Source organism: Protopterus annectens, chromosome 14.part0, assembly GCF_019279795.1.
Source record: "Protopterus annectens isolate FY-2018-M chromosome 14.part0, PAN1.0, whole genome shotgun sequence".
Lineage (NCBI taxonomy): Eukaryota > Metazoa > Chordata > Ceratodontiformes > Protopteridae > Protopterus > Protopterus annectens.
Window position 1 is genome coordinate 62,610,114 of NC_056748.1, and position 17,328 is coordinate 62,627,441.

The following is a 17,328-nucleotide window of genomic DNA, read 5'->3' on the forward strand; positions in this document are numbered from 1 at the left end:
AAGACCCTGGGCGCAGTAGATAAGCCAAAGGGCAGTGCAGAGAATTGGTAATGCATTGAGTCAACTATGAATCTGAGGTATCTTCTGCAAGATTGTCTGACTGGGATATGCAGGTATGCCTCTTTGAGGTACAAAGTAACTAGCCAAGCCTTCTTGGCTAGCATGGGTAGATGTTGCTGCAGTGTCAACATTTTGCAATGTCCAGGAAGGTATTTAGAATGGACAGGTCCAGTATTGGTCTCTAAGCTTTGTCCTTTGTGGGTACCAAGAAAAGTCTTGAGTAAAATCATTGTCCCTGCTCTTGCTGTGGTACTTTTTGAATAGCCCTCATGGCCGTGAGAGCAGAAATTTTTGTGCCTCTGCCCATTGATTGTGTGGCAGGTCTGGCATACCTTTTGGCCTTGGAAGGGTGTGAAAGTGGAACCTGTAACCCTGGGAAACAATATTCAGTACCCATTTGTCTTGGGTAATTTTGCACCAATTTTGTGAGAAGAGTGCAAGTTTTCCCCCCAAGGGTACCTGCAAAAGGTAAGTGCTTGGCATTGGTAGAGGGAAGTCATTGGGACTGTTTCCTCTAGGGTTGTAATTCGTTTTCCCCGCCTTTGGGGGCAGAAGCACCCCATTGCTTAGGTCTGTATGCGCCTTGTGACTGAGATCTGCCTCTTGGGCGTCTGTATCTGCCTCTTTGTGGCCTGTCTGACACTGGAAAGGACCAATTTTTTGAAGGCCAGTTCCTGCTAAATCTGGGTGGCTGAACCTGTAAAAAATCCTTCACTGTCTGCATTGATTTTGCTTTATCCTCCATTTTCTTTAACACCTCTTCTGCCTTAACATCAAACAAAGTATCATGCTGTACTGGAGCATCCAACAATTTTGCTTTAACATGATCAGGTAAACTTTGTTTCTTTAACCAAGCATGCCTTCGAATGACAGAACCTGTAACTGCGGCTCTGAAAGAAGCCTCTAATGAATCAAAACCACATTGCTTTCCCACCTGTTCAGCTGCATGCAACAAATCCTGCATTTCCTTATTTTCTGTACATTCTGTGCTTGTAAGCATTTTCTGTTTGAGCAAAGACATTAGATATTGTTGGTATTTAAGCATGTGAAACTGACAGTTTAAAGCCCTTACAGCTAAAGTAGCAGAGGTGTAGACTTTTTCCCCCATCTGTCCAGTGCTCTTGAATCCCTATCAGAGGGAACAGGATTTTTTGCAGTGGAAGCCTTGACCCCTTTGGGACCCTGTGAAATTGTTTCTGGGTCAGCAGCAGGGTTTTTATAAAGAAATTTATGTGAATCTGGGACCCTGTTGTACCTGTCTGGCTTAACTGGTGCAGGTGGTAAAGAATCAGGAGACAAACTGGATTCAGAAAAAACATCATCAACAATATCTAGTACAGGGGGAATAGCAAGGGGTCTGTGCTGAGGCAATAAAAGAAAATCTCTGAGCCTTTTCTTGGATTCAGAATAATCTTGGCTCTCCCAATGGAAATGCTCTCTCATGGTGTGCAGGGTTTCCCCAAAGGAATAATCCTCAGGAGGAGAGGCTGAAGGGATAGATTCTTCAGCATCAGAATCCTCATAGGGAGGAAGAGAAAATCCCTGTTCTGAAGAGGAATCAGAGGAAATAGAAACCTGGTCAGAGGAATCACAGTCAGTATCTTGCCTAGGCCTTTTATCAGGAGGAGGATGGGAACCCCTGATCAGAGTAATTAGGTCCTCGGTCATTTTAAGCATCTGTTTCTTTGGCATTGTTGACTGTCCAGGTAAATGCTGGTTTCTTTGTCTTTATAGGTGTTTTAGACTTTGTCTTGGCTGTTGAAGTAGTCCTGATAGTAAGCTGTGTAGGTCTGAAAACACCCTCAGAAGCCGATGCCTGCTCAGCGGCTCCGGACCCATCTGAGGGAATAGTCTCCGTAGGCCCAATACCTTGACCTTGAGTTTCCAGAGGCCTAGTTGTCTCCACGTGGGAGTCGGAGGCGGCCTGTGGCTCTGAGGTAGCGGGTGTCAGGGGCTGCGAAAGCACCCCACTGAGAACCGGCAACTGGCCTAGAAGAGGCTTCGTCGTCGGTTTTGGACCTCGGATGCCTGTCCTTTTCTTTGTCCTTTCGTTTTTTATGAATTCCGGTTGTCGGTTGTTCCGACGGAATTATATAATTAAACCTTCGGTCAAAGTAATGTAAAGCAAAATCAAACCGATGCTTAATAGTGCGTTGGTTGAATCTAGCGCAAAACCAACAACTAGCAACGTCGTGGTCGGGGCCTAGGCAAGGAATACAGTAAGAGTGAAAATCCTTATGAGGTATTTGCTTCCCACAAGAAATACAATTGTTAACTTTTACTGACATCGGTCTGGAGCAAAAAAAGTTTCCACAACGGGGTACTTAGCTTTATTGAAGACTTCGGTTCTGAAATTCAATTTTGAAAATCTCAGGAGTTGGCCGATACGCACTTGCGAACTGCTTTTGCTTCGGGCACCGCACGGCAAGAACGACTGGAGAAAATGGCGTTGGCTACATCTTTTATACCCCTGGCACACTGACATCAGGGAAGAGGCGACAGCAACAGACGCCGGACCAGGACTTTGGAATTCAGGCCGACTGCGAGCAGCCTGCCAGCAGGATAACCCAAGTGTAATGACTGCAACAGTAAAACATGATGAACATCATAGTTTTGAACCATATACCCTTTAATAATAAGGTAGAAAACTTAGCAATGACACCACAGCAAGGATCTGTGTATTTAAACTATCGTGTTGCAACACAATAAAAGACAAATGCCATTCATTACAGCTACTCAAATAAAACTTTTCCAAACCAAGAAAAAAGAAAAACGGAGGCTACAAATCACGCCAGCCAAAAAGGATTCAAAATTCTTTTACTAAACTTACAGCTACTCCACTAAATGTTACACACTTCAGACACATCTTGTTTAACTGCATCAGATATATTAACAGATAACTGTATATGTAAACCTAACACCCATTAATTGCTTAATGGATGATGCTTAAGTGGTTCGTTTACATCCAAAAACATATGTGGTCTAAGGCTGGGAGTAAAAAAAAAATGTTTCTGTATATACAGCTATACATACCACTGCAAAAATGATGCCAAAAAATCAGAGCTAACTTAATAAATGTTACTGTGGCAATACGTATAAAATCTTTGGCAACTTATTACATTAAACAAATGTGGTGTACTTTAAGCAATGATTCAAACAATTATTTAACTAAAAAAAATGAAACTGACAAGCAGACATTCTAAAACGGAAAACAGAAAATTACAAAGCTGGAATTAGTCACTCATGCAGAAGCAGTGTTCCCAACTCCATCATCACCACAGCCAGTAAAGAGAATATGAAGACAGTACAGTTGTATACACTTACTATAAATGTAGATGTTCGAGTATATTCACTGTTGCAGTCACGACATTTGGGGTAATCTGCTGGCAGGTTGCCCTCAGTTGGCCTGAATAACAAAGTCTTGGGTCCTGTGTCGGTCGCGGTCTCCTCTTCCACGACGTCAAGTCGTCAGGGGTATAAAACATGCAGCACACGCCATTTTAATCAGTTTTTCTTGCCCCAGATGTCAGCTGCCCCCCAAATGGGGAGTAAAAATATATAAATATAGAGATGCATGTTAATTTAGAACACAAAACGTTTACCTCCAACTAAAAGCAAATACACCAAGAAGGCTTTCGAGCATAGTGAAGGAAAGAAGAGGTATAACAATAGAGAAGAAAGGGGGCTGGCGGGTGGGTAACCCGGACTGCAACAGTGGATACACATGAACATCTACAATTTATGGTAAGTGTACACAATTATACTATGCTCTTCGTGTTTCACTGCTGCAGTCATTACATTTGGGTAGAATCCCAAAGCTATGGCTGGGAGGATGGAATTATACAGCATTAGGAGCGGCTATAAGGCCCTGCAGGACAGCAGTGGCAAAGCCTGCCCTGGATTTAGAAAACAGAGGTAAATGGTAATGTTTTGTGAACACATGAACTGAGCTCCAAGTAGCAGCTTCTAGAATGTCTCTGGTAGGAACCCCTCTGAGAAAAGCTGCAGAAGTAGATGCAGCCCTGGTGGAATGGGATCTGATCCCCTTGGGGACAGGTTTACCATGGTGCATGTAGCAGAAACAAATACAATGGCTTATCCATTTTGAAATAGTCTGCTTTGAGATAGCCTTCCCCTCTGCCCCTGCAGCAAATGCCACCAGTAGTTGCTCAGACTTTCTTAGAGATTTTGTCCTATTTAAGTAGAATCTTAGCTGTCTGTGTACATCCAATGAATGCAGAATCCACTCCCCCTTGTTCTGCCGATTTGGGGAAAAAGTTGGCAGATGAATGGTCTGGTTAAGAGCCACACTGGATACCACACCTTAGGCATAAAATAAGGATTGGTCCCCGAGGGCCACCCTGTCTGGATAAAAGATAATGAAAGGCTCCACTGCTATGAGAGCCTGTAGTTCTGAAATCCTTCTAGCTGAAGTGACTGCTAAAAGAAAGGCTGTCTTCCAAGAAATAAATTTTATGTCTGCAGTGGCAGCTGGTTCAAAAGGAGGTAGGGTGAGTTTTTCCAGCACAAAATTGAGGTCCCATGCAGGAGATGGGGTTCTCCTGGGAGGTCTCAAATTTTTGGCCCCTCTGAGGTGCTGCTTTAGCAGGGGATGAGAAAAGAGAGGAGGCTCTGTGTTGTAATGAGCCGAGATGGCAGATGCATGGATTTTTATAGAAGAAAAAGATACTCTTGTGAAGCATCTCAGTTAAATATTGCAGAATCTGAGGAATATTGGGCATTGCTGTGTATATTCCTTGTGCTTGGTTCCAGGCACAGAATCTCTTCCATTTATCAGCATAAGATTTTCTAGTACAAGGCCTTCTAGCCTCCAAAAGGACATCCATCACAGGTTTACTGAGGGATGTGACTGGTGAAATTAGTTTATTAACCATGCTGCAAGATTCAGAGTTTGGAGCTGAGTGAGACAAATAGATGAGGAGTCTGAGGCAAGTACCACGGAGGAAGGTGCGACATATTCCTTAGAAATGGGTACCAGTGTTGGCAAGGTCAGTCTGGAGCAATCAGAATAATTTTTGGTTTTTCCTGTCTGACTTTTAGTAAAACCTTGGAGAACAGAGGCAGACGGGGAAAGGCATAGACTGATAGGTTTTCCAGCTGAAGGATAGAGCATCCACTTTCTAAGCTTTTTTGTGATAAATTCTTATGCAGAATTTGTCTAACTGGTAGTTTTGGGGAGAGGCAAAAAGATCTATGTCTGGGCTCCCCCATTTTCATGTCAACATGCTGAAGATTTGCAGATCCAGTTTCCATTCGTGTGGGTCCATAAGATTTCTGCTTAGGTCGTCTGCCAGAGTATTTTGCTTTCCTGGCAGGAATTGAGCTTGCAGATGTATTTGTAAGTCAAGGCTGTGTTCCACAAAGCCATGGCTAGTCTGCAAAGGGGGTAGGAGTGGGTACCCCCCTGCTTGTTTACGTACCACATAACTGTGGTGTTGTCCGTCTTTATCAGTAGTTGTCCTGGATGAAGGAAGTCCTTGAAAGCTGTCAGAGCATTCTGTACAGCTAGCATTTCTTTCTGGTTGATATGTAGGTGCAACTGAGTTGGGCTCCATTCCTCCTGAATGCATCTCCCTGCCAGACGGGTCCCCCAAGCATAGTCTGATGTGTCTGTAGTCAGGGTTTGGGTGGCAGGGGGTAGCGTGAATGACAGTCCCTTATTTTGGTGACAGGCCTCTACCCACCAAAGGAACTCCTGTTGCAGGCAAGGAATGAGAGGAATCATTGTTTCCAGGCTGTGACAATGTTGACTCCATAAGCTTTTTAGGTACCATTGAAGTTTCCTCATATGCAGTCTTGCATATGGAATTAGTAGAATGCAGGATGCCATGAACCCCAAAGCCTGCAGAATTTGTCTTGCAGATAGCTGGGTTGGCCACTTGTTTGAAGTATGTTATCAATTAAACTTGTTTGTTTGGCGTGAGGTAAGCCATCTGGGCAGCTGTATTCAAGCTTGCACCCAGGAATGTAATTATTTGAGAGGGTACCAGTTGTGATTTCTTTTTGCTTATGGTGTACCCTAGGCATGTTAGAAGCCTTTTTATAAACGCCAGATGTTGTCGAAGAGTGTCCTTGTCCTCTGCCTGAATTAGACAATCGTCCAGATAAGGATAAATTTGAATGTTTCTTTGTCTGGAAAATGCAACCACTGGTGGCAGGCACTTTGTGAAGACTTTAGGCGTAGTAGATAAGCCAAATGGCCCTGCAGAGAACTGGTAATGCAAATAGCCCACTTTGAAGCAAAGGTATCTTCTGCAAGATTCCCTGATTGGGATATGCAGGTAAGCCTCTTTTAAGTCTAGAGTTACCAACCAGGCATTCTTGCCTAGCATATGCAGTAGCTGTTGTAGAGTCTGCATCTTGAATTTTGGATTGTCCAGGAAAGTATTTAGAATGGATAAGTCCAGAATTGGACGCCATGATTTGTCTTTTCTGGGTACCAGGAAAAGTCTTTAATAAAAGCCTTGTCCTTTTTCCTTTTCTGGTACTGGTTGAATAGCCCCCATATCCATGAGGGACATTACTTGTTTCTGGGCCTCTGCCCACTGATTTGGAGGCAGATCTGGCCATCTGTTTGGAGTTGGCAATGTGTGGAAATGAAATCGGTACCCCTGGGATACTACATTTAAGACCCACTTGTCCTGGGGTAATTAGATGCCAATTTTGAGCATGAAGTGCTAGTTTTCCCCCAAAAGGGGCTGCCAAAAGATAAGTGCTTGGAAATTGCAGAGGAAAGTCAATGAGACTGTTTACCGTAGGGTGGTGCTTTGCTACTTCCTGATTTGGAGGTGGAGGCACCCCATTGTTTTGTCCTTTAAGATCCTTGTGACTGAAACCTGGAACCCTTGGAGTGTCTGGTTTTGACCTGAGCGCGGCTCTGTTGGGTACTGGAAAGGACCAGTTCTTAGTAGGCCAGTGCCTACTGAACCCTGGGTGGCTGCACTTGCAAGAAATGTTTTACAGTTTGCATAGATTTAGCTTTGTCTTCCACCTTTTTCAAAACAACTTCTGCCTTATTACCAAACAGACTGTCCTGCTGTAAAGGAGCATCCAGCAATTTAGCTTTAACATGATCAGGCAGATTTTGCTCCTTGAGCCAAGCATGCCTTCTTATCACAGATCCAGTTACGGCGGCCCTGCAAGAGGCCTCCAAGGAATCAAAACCACATTGCAAAGTATGCTTTCCAACTTGTTCAGCTGAATGCAATAAATCCTGTAACTCTATTTTCCACACAATCAGAAATCAACATCATTTTCTGTTTCAGTAAGTCCATGACATGCTGTTGATATTTAAGCATATGAAATTGACAGTTTAAAGCCCTAATTGCCAGGGTTGCAGACGTATAAACCTTCTTACCCCATCTATCCAGCGCCCTGGAGTCTCTATCAGAAGGGGTAGGATTTTTAGCAGTTGAAGACTTAACACCCTTGGGACCCTGAGAAATTGTTTCAGGGTCAGCAGTAGGATTTTTGAAAAGAAACTTGTGGGAGTCAGGAACCCTGTAATATCTGTCTGGCTTACTAGGAGCCGGAGGCAGGGAATCAGGAGCCATGCTGGATTCGGAGAAAACATCATCAACAATGTCTAAAACAGGAGGTATAGCCAAAGGCCTATGCTGAGGAAGAAGAAGAAAATCCCTAAGCCTTTTTTTGGATTCTGAAAAATCCTGACTCTCCCAACGAAAATGTTCCCTTAAGGTATGCAAAGTCTCTCCAAAAGAAAAATCCTCAGGAGGAGAAGCAGAAGGGATAGATTCTTCTGCATTAGAGTCCTCATAATGGGGAATAAAAAATTCCTGATCAGAAGAGGAATCAGAAGAAATGGAAACCTGACCTGAAGATTCATAATCAGTGCCTTGCCTAAGCCTCTTAGCAGGAGGGGGCTGGGAACCCCTGATCAAGGTAATTAAATCCTCAGCCATTTTGATCATTTGCTTTTTAGGCATAGGGGCCTGAGCACATGGCTCATGCGTCGGTTTTTTATACATAGAAGTTGGTTTTGGCCTTGTTTTCGATGATGGCGTCAGTTTAATATACAAATCTTTAGGCCTGAAAACACCCTCAGAAGCCGGTGCCTGCTCAGCAGCTCCGGACCCATCCAAGGGAGAGACATCCACAGGTTCAATACTTGGAGAATCTCACTGCATACCAGACTCCGAATGGATCTCGGTAGAGGCCTGCGACTCAAGAGTAGCGGGCATCAGGTGCTGCGAATGCGCCTCACTGAGTACCGGCAAACTGGCGACTGGCTTAGGAGAAGCTTCATCATCGGTGTTGGACCTCAACAGTCTGTCTCTGTCTTTTTCTTTGCGTTTTTTGTGAATTCCGGTAGTCGGACTGCTAACCAACAACATTTCAGGATAGTTAAATCTTGAACCAAAGTATTTAGAAGCAAAAATATACCGACGCTTAATAGTGCGTTGGTTAAAATTAGCACAAAACCGACAGCAAGGCACATTGTGATCAGGGCCTAGGCAAGGAATACAGTACAAATGAAAATCCTTATGAGGTATTTGCTTCCCGCAAGTAATACAATTATTAACTTTTACTGACATCGGTAAGGAGCAAGAAAAAGTTTCCCCAACGGGGTACTTCGCTTAGTTTGAAGACTTCAGTTCTGAAACTCAAAAACGAAAATGTTAGGAGTCGGCCAACCGGCACTTGCGAACTGCTTCTGCTTCGGGCACCGCGCGGCAAGAAAGACTGATTAAAATGGCGTCAGCTGCATGTTTTATACCCCTGACAACCTGACATCATGGAAGAGGAGACAGCAACAGACGCAGGACCCAAGACTTTGTTATTCAGTCCGACTGAGGACAACCTGCCAGCAGATTACCCCAAATGTAATGACTGCAACAGTGAAACATGAAGAACATCTGCAAAATCCACTTATGTAGCTTGACAGAATTGAGACTAGTTCTGACACAATTCCTCAAATTTTAAAAATGAAAGTTAAGCACTTACCTTAATGACAGATCTAGGTTGTCTTCTCTTCTGTTCAGTTGAACTTGTGGGTTATCAAATCTGAAGCCAGCCATTCTAGAAGTTTCAGCCCAGGAACTCTGCCTTCTTTCTTCATATTGAAGCTGCCCCAGATCATTACCCTGACAAAATATCAATCTCACTATCACGTCAACAAGAAGGCAATGGTAAATGGGCAACATACAAGGACCCATGCAGGGTGACTCATATCCCTGCCCACCAGACTAATCAGGAGCACTCCTCCAACAACAATACCAGTTTGGAAAAATGGCTGAACCAGGTGGAAGACGACAACACAGATCTATTGTTATGGTAAGTACATAAAACTTTTGTACTTGACGTTGTGTTTTCTGTCCAGCTTCTAACTGTGGGACAGAGTCCCCAGCCAGACATCTGTCATAGGGCCTCCCTGGGGTTAACATTATGCAAAATGGTGGAACTAAAAGCGCTTGATCTAGACCAAATGTCCAGCTTGTAACAGGAAACAAAAGAATGAGTACCGGACCAGGAAGCTGTAGCACAGATATCAATAGAAGCCTGCATGAAAAAGGCAATCTATGTAGCTACTGCTCTAGCAGAATGACTTCTAGGCACTGTGGGTCAACAGCATTCCTTTCAAACAATACAAACAAAATACAGTTGGAGAACCATTTGGATAGAGCAACTTTAGACGCAAGTCTTCCCAGTCTTGACAGAAAATTACACAACTGGTCAGAGTTTCTACAAATGCGTTCTATCCAAATAAAACTTGAGTTGTCTATGCACATCCAAACAAAGAAGCAAATACTCTCCCTTGTTACTAAAATCTAAGTCATCTTTCAAATCAGTAGGCTGGTTCAGAGTAGACTCTAATGCAACCTTGGCCAGAAAGGCAGGATTTGTTACAAGAATAACTCTGTTATTAAAAAATGAAGTAAGGAGGATCACTTGCAGCTCAGATACCCTTCTGGCAGAGCTTACAGCAACAAGAAGGTCCTCCAAGACAACTTCAAGGATGCCATACAGGAAGGTTCACAAGGAGGACCAGCAGGCACTTGTAGTATCAGAGGAAGTCCTCAAAGGGGTACGAGATCTTGAATAGGTAGTCGCAACAAAAAGGTACGCCCTAAAGTAGGCTTTAGACAGCTTAAGAGCCACCAAAGGCATATTATCCCTGCCAATATGGAAAAAGGAAAGAGCAACCAACTGTACTTTAATGTCAAAATAACACAAACTAGCATGTAAAAGGTGAGCCAAAAAGTCTAGGTTGGCATCTAAAGGGCAAAAAAGGATCCAAGCCTTTGTATGAGGCCCAAATAGTGAAATGTTTCCACCTACTAGCATATACCTTCCTAATAGAAGGCTCCTAGGATGGAGAGAATACGAGTAACTCTGTGAGAGAGTTTGGGATTCCTGGCCATCACTGGAATTGAAGAACCCACACTGACAATCTGAGGGAGTGGAGGTTAGGCAGAGGCATCTCTGCAGGACAGGAGATCAAATAAGGGAGCAGTTCCAGCACCCAGGGAGACTGACACAGGGGATGTCAAAGAAAGGGGAGCCACAACTGTCAGGGCGAGAATGGGGCAATAAAGATAATAGTCACTCTGCAATGGACTGCCTTCTGAAGAAACTCGATTATCAATGCCTTCAAAGGGTAGGCATATAGGAACCTTAGGCGCCAAGCAAACAGAACAGTACCCCCTGGGTGAATGTCCCTCAGAAGGAATCATGGAGTAGAAACTGCTGCATTTTGTATTGGATGGGGAAGCAAAAAGATCATAGCAGGGGGTGTCCTAGCAAGGGAAAATCTGAGCTGTTTTTGGGTCCAGGGACTACTTGTAAGGTAGGAGAATGTTTCTGCTCAAACTGTCCTCCAAATGTTGGTTTTCTCTGGGATGTGAGTTGCAATCATAAACCACTGAGAGGATATTGCTCACTGCCACATCCTAATGGTCTCTTGACATAGGGAAAAGGAGCTCATTCCCCATTGCTTGTCCATATCCCAAACCACAGATGCGTTGTCCGTTTGGATGGTAATTATACCCTTGGAGAGGAGAGCCTGAAAGGACTGCAGTGCTAAGAGTACTGCTCTTATCTCCAAGACACTGTTGTGATGTTTTGCCTTGAAATTTGACCAGGTCAATAGTCTTACCTTCAAAATGCCCCCACCAGCCCAAAAGTGAAGCATCTGTACTGACTATGGCCTGGGAATGGGGAAGAAAAAAAAGGTCACTGTACCATGAGCAGAGGCGAGTCCAACTACCACCAAAAATGAAGAGAACAAATGTTCACCAGGGAAACCAGAAATTCCATGATATGTGCCAGGTAAGACCAATCATCTGCCAGAGTCCACAGTAATACCCTCATGTGGAACCCTGCCACAGGAGCTAGACAAACTGCCATGTGTCCAAGGAGGCACAGAACTGCAGCCAGCAGAGACTTGTAAACCTGAAGAATGTGGGATGCCTGCTGGCCACATGAAGTTAGCCTGCATAAAGGAAGTTTGACTGAGAAGCTGGATCCAAATGGCAGCCTGTAAATTCCAATACTTGCACTGATTCTAGGCTGGACTTTTCGTGATTCACTGCAACGCCCAAGAACAAACACAACTGGAGTTAGAAATATCAAGCCCTGAGGAGAGATGGCCTCATGGAAGCAGGTAAGAGTCAATTATTCAGGTACAGAAACACATGGAATCCCTGCAGCCTGATACAGTCTGCCACTACTGCCATGCATTTCGTGAACACTTGGCCAGCTGCGGTGAAACCAAACAGCAGAGCTAGAAACTGGTGAGGACTAGCCTCCAGCTGAAAGGGCAGAAATCTCCTGGACTGCCTCGGTGTCTTTCCATCCTGCTCACTCCTGATTAACATCTCTTTGACCCCTGAGTCAAAAGGGTGAACAACTTTGGATGGGGGCATTGACAAAGAACACTTAAAGAGTCCACAAAACTTCTGAAATACATCTATGAATGTTGGCATGTAGTGATGTCTGTGCCTGCTGTGCAAGATGTGTTACAAGACACACTGGACAGCAATCTCAGACATCTGGCGAAAGACTACAAGTTGACAACTGAGCCTTCAGAGATTTGAGTCTCTAGGGACTGCTGGATCTTCACCACAACTGACACTTCAGCCTCTAGGTGTCATCAAATAAGCCAGACAGTTGAATGCATGCAACACAAAGGTTACCAAAGTGTACTTCTGTTTTTTCAAATGGTCCAGAGCCCCAGACTTCCTATTGGGCAAATGGACCAAACACTTCAGTGACCTCTTTTTTTGTGGCAGCTACTACCAAGATCACATCAACCACTGGACCCTTACTTCAGTGCAGCTTTTATGTGGGGCCAACATCCTATCCAGTTTCCCAGGGTTTGGTTCCACCATATTAGGTTTCCTCCAAGCCCTATGAAAGGGTCAACATCTGGGAGCGGACTACCCAGGACATGGATAGGTGTGTACCAAAGACCTCCAACACCTCCAACTCCTCCAGGGAGAGGGCTTCTGTTATCCATTCCCCATGACATCTCAGCAATTCCTCAAGATCGCAGAAAGAGACATCACTGCAGGAAGAGCCCTCCCTTTCAAAGAGGTCAGTGTCCTCAGTAAGGGACAACCCAAAAACCTGGAGGGTTGACCACAACGCCAGACTCAAAACCCTGAACCCTCAGTCAATGCTGAAGTCTAGAATACCAAGGAAGGGGTTGGTGCCTGAAGTGGCCAGGCCATTGGACCAGACATTGGGGGATGGCAGCACAGCCATACTCATGAACCCTAGAAATGAAGGGATGGAGACGGGAAAAACAGCAGAAGCAAGAAACTCGGGCAACAGGGCCAAAGAGGCTAGAAGGTCCCCTAACTGAATCTGGGTCTGCAAAAAGGAGCAAATCAGCTGTACCAAGTCTAATGGCTTCATGCTCCCAAGCTGATAAGATGGACCTGACTGCTGATGGCACTGACAGAAATTTGGAAGCCCTCATTCCAGGGGTAGGATATGACACATGGATTTGAACTGCAGAAGCTCGCAACCACAGTGGAGAAGGGGAAGATTCCAGGGAAAACTCTGATAGTGTAACTGTCGAAAAAAGGATATGCAATTTGTCCAAAGTATAAATAGCTAAGAAAGGACTGGGGATATTGAAGGCAGGAGACTTGGGCTTCTTGCACACCAGCAGTCAAGGAAATCAGGGATGAAGAGTCAAAGTCAGGCCCGACTTCATCGCTCTGAAGGCCAGTGAACCTTCAGCTTCAGATTTTCAGCCGACAAAGCAAACCACATGCAGACCTCTTGATCCTTGAATAGGAACTTCAGATTCTTGTCCTGGGATCGCTCCCTTTCCCTCTTCTCATGCTTTTTATTGGGAGATGGGAAAGATGATTAGAACAGGGCAAAGAGAGGAAGCATCCCTTTACTCACATACTTGGCCAGATGCTCAGTTACAGCTCTGGCTCCAGTGGCAGCATATGCAGAAAGTACAGTTGTGTACACTTAGCATAAATGTAGATGTTCGAGTGCATTCACTGTTGCAGTTGGATTATCTGCTTGCAGTAGCCCTCAGTCGGCTTGATTTTCAAAGTCTTGGGTCCTGCGTTGGTTGCTGTCTCATCTTCCATGATGTTAGGTAGTCAGGGGTATAAAGCATGCAACCGATGCCATTACATCAGTTTTTCTTGCCCCAGGGTCAGATGCCCCCATAATGGGAAGCAATTATATATACAAGGTTACACCTCCAACAAAAAGCAAATACACCAAAAAGCTTTAAGCATAGTAAACAAGAATAGAGGTATAGCCAATAAATGTTAAAAGGGGGTAGAGTGAATGGCAGTCCCTTGTTTTGGTAGCAGGCCTCTGCCCACCAAAGGAACTCCTGTAGACAAGGTATGATAGGAATCATTGCTTCTAGATCCTGAGAATGTTGGCACCATAGGCTTTTTAGATATCACTGTAGTTTCCTCATATGCAGTCTTGCATAAAGAATTAGGAGAATGCAGGAGGCCATGAACCCCAGGGCTTGCAGTAATTTCCTTGCAGATAGCTGGGTCTTTGTGGCCAGTAGTTTGAAGTAGGCTGTCAAATGAACCTGTTTCTCTGGCGTGAGGAAAGCCATCTGGGAAGTTGTGTTCAAGCTTGCGCACAGGAATATAATTTGTTGGCAGGGTACAAGATGTGACTTAATTTCTGTACAAACGTCAGATGATTCAATAGTATGTCCTGGCTTTCTGCCTGAATTAAGACAATCGTCCAGGTATGGGCATATTTGAAGATTTATTTGCCTGCAAAATGAAATAGCGCAGTAGATGACCCAAAGGGCAGTGCAGAGAACTTTATATTGAATATATTAATACATTTTCTTTATAAAGAGTGTGATGCAAGATTTCATTCACTTGATTTATTTACATATGTTAATGACTGATCTGCCTGGTTGACTTGTTGCATTAAATGGGAGGCGTGATTTTAAATATGACTGTATAAATTGTGATGAACTTACTTGTAGTGTTATTCTGAAGAAGTCACTGACCTGACAAAGATGAAAGCGCTTAATTCTACTATTTTATTATTTTTCAAGTGTGCAGTGTAATAAAAGCGTTTTTACAGCTATTTGGCTTCCTGGCATATATTGTGTTCCCCAGCTCTGGTTGTGCCTTTACCTGCTCGTCTAATGGCAACCTTATTGACTTTTTAAGTTTATAAGAGCAATATTTAAAATCTGTCATTATTTGGCTCTGTCCAGCAAACCTCTCAACTGTACAGATTTTTGCAGAATGTCCAGACTTTTGTCTCATATTTTTAGTCTGTTTCTCAAAAATTATTGTTTTCTGGCAAATCACTGGCAGATCACTGAGGGTTGAAGTCAGAAAATGACAGACAGTTGAGTTTCAGACTTCATACCCTTCAGAAAATGCATGCTAATGCAAAACCTGTATTTCTATCTACATTCTAAGTTTGTAAGAGCAGTACTTAAAAGTGTCCCTATTTTTGGGCCTTTGTCCCCCCAACATTTTTGGCTTTGTCCAGATTTCTTGCTGTAAGAGGTTGAGAGGTGTGTGTCCAGATTTATTGTGAGAGATTGAGTGGTATCGTTGAGAGGTATGTAAACCTAATGACAAACTTATTGACTTTCTATGTTTATAAAAGCAATATTTAAAATCTATCCCTATTATTCATGGCTCTGTCCAGATTTATTGTGCAAGAGGTTGAGTGATATGGTCGAGAGGTACACAAACCCGATTGCTCCTGCCAGGGATCACAAAGACACACACAGACACACACACAGTCTTCTGCTTGCATGCACGCATTCACTCACACATGCAAACAGAAACATACACAAACACACAAGGACTCTTCTACTTTCATGTACGCATTCACTCACACGCAGACAGAAACACACTTTTTTTGGTTTCCTTGACTTTTACTTTACACTCGCTAAACAGCAAAAGCGCTGCTTAGCGAGTGTAAAATAACTGCTCAATTGATTTCACTGCTCACTCTCTCTCTCATACACACACACAGTCTCTTCTTCTTTCACACTCACATTCTGCTTTCATGCATGCATTCACTCACACACGCAGACACATGCATACACACATTCGCTTTTTCGTTTTAGTCCATGCCTAGTGGCTTGGTACCAAATGATCCACGGCCCAGTACTGGTCTGCAGCCCATTGGGTGGGGACCACTGGGGTAGAAGATACAAACTACAGCTAAAAATAGCAGGCAAAGCATACAATCAGTGGAGCTCACAGACCACAATGCACTCCCTGAGGTGGTAAACGAGATCTGGGGAGAGAAAGGGAAAGCAGAATACTGCAGACAAGGAAGCAGAGCACAAGGGCTGAAGATTCTAGAAGGGCTGGTCGACAGGTTGAAGCCCGACAGAAAAGTTAGTAATGAATATTATGCTAAATAGTTTTCTTTACAACCAAGTCCTTTAGTACCCAATGATTTATCTGTACAGAAGGTAAATATCACTTGACATAAAACAGAACAGACTTGTTTAAAAATCAATTTTTTAACCCACCTCAAGCAAGTTCCGTGCATCTTGAAGGAGATTAATACAGTATTTAATCCAACATCTGGCAATTTCAGCTTTCCTCTGACACAATTTCTCTCGTTTCTCTCTCTCTACTTCATCTGCATAAACCAAAACAACAGTAAAACATTGATGGAACAATAAAATTCATCTTTTATCTCCGAAAATCATTCAAAGCTGGGGAAGGACTAACTTTTCAACAGATGGTAGGAAATGGGAAGCTAAGAACTGCTTCAGAAACAATTATGCTTGTAGTGTCCAAGTTCATAAATATAACCAAGGGACGTTCAGCAAAACAGACCAGTAGAAAAAGCACACAGGCACCGTTTCATTGTTACAAGCTAGTGGTCAACATCTGTAACATTAAGATGACAACAGTTGTGTGCGCAAGCTAGTAAGTAACCATCTATGAACCATGAGGTCAACCTAGAGTAACATGCATTAAGCAAAATAAAAAAAAAATCCTACTCTTTCTGTCTACATTTAGTAAGCACCCCGCTCACGTGTGCTTGTACAACATCTCAAGGTTAAGCGGAATACTGGCTGCTGCATGTTTTTGGCTTATATCCCATGGCTTGAATGCAAAACATCTTTAAACTCCCGACAGTCAAAATTAACATTGCACTTTTAACATACCATTGTAAAATTATTAATACATCATTTCAAAGATGTTGCTTAGTTTTCACTATTCACACTTCAATATCTCAATCCTACCAAGGGGGAACGTGTTTCCACAGACAGCCAAGTCTTTATTTAAGACTATACAGCACTCATTGCACATTGAAGCCTGCAGTTCAGAAATTCATCAAAGTGAGGGGACTACCACAAAAAGACAACTGTTAAAAGCAAAAATGACCTGAAGGCTCAAAGGAAGCTAAGGTGCATTTTTCAACTAGAAAACTCAAAATCCAAGCTGACAACTTGAAGTCTTGGTTGGGGGTCATCTCAGATGCAGTGGTGAATGGCGATTCTCCAGAAACAGTTGACAGAGTTCTTTTATAGAAGCATGTGTATATCTGTATGGACATGTATACACATTTATTTTATTTTTGCCTGCTGCCTGGGGGGTACCGCTGGACAAAACCCAGCTACAGTAGGGTCCAGGAAGAAGAACGTGAGCCAGATTTACTAATATAATTTCTATGTACATGGTAATGACTGCACAAAAAATGAACAAATCAGAACACTTGGGTAGATTCCCAACCAGAACAAACTTACCCCAGGAGGTAGAGAATTACAGGGTTATCTTTATC

The 17,328-nt window shown here is 43.5% G+C and overlaps 1 protein-coding gene across 1 annotated transcript in view; it reads right to left on the reverse strand.

Annotated features, from left to right (window-relative positions):
- LOC122788868 (kinesin family binding protein) overlaps positions 1–17,328 on the reverse strand; it is a 338,092-nt gene that overhangs the window by 118,520 nt on the left and 202,244 nt on the right. Inside the window, exon 6 of the mRNA XM_044055773.1 lies at positions 16,064–16,176. Coding sequence (XP_043911708.1) covers positions 16,064–16,176 — 113 coding nt within the window. The remainder of the gene's footprint in view (positions 1–16,063; positions 16,177–17,328) is intronic.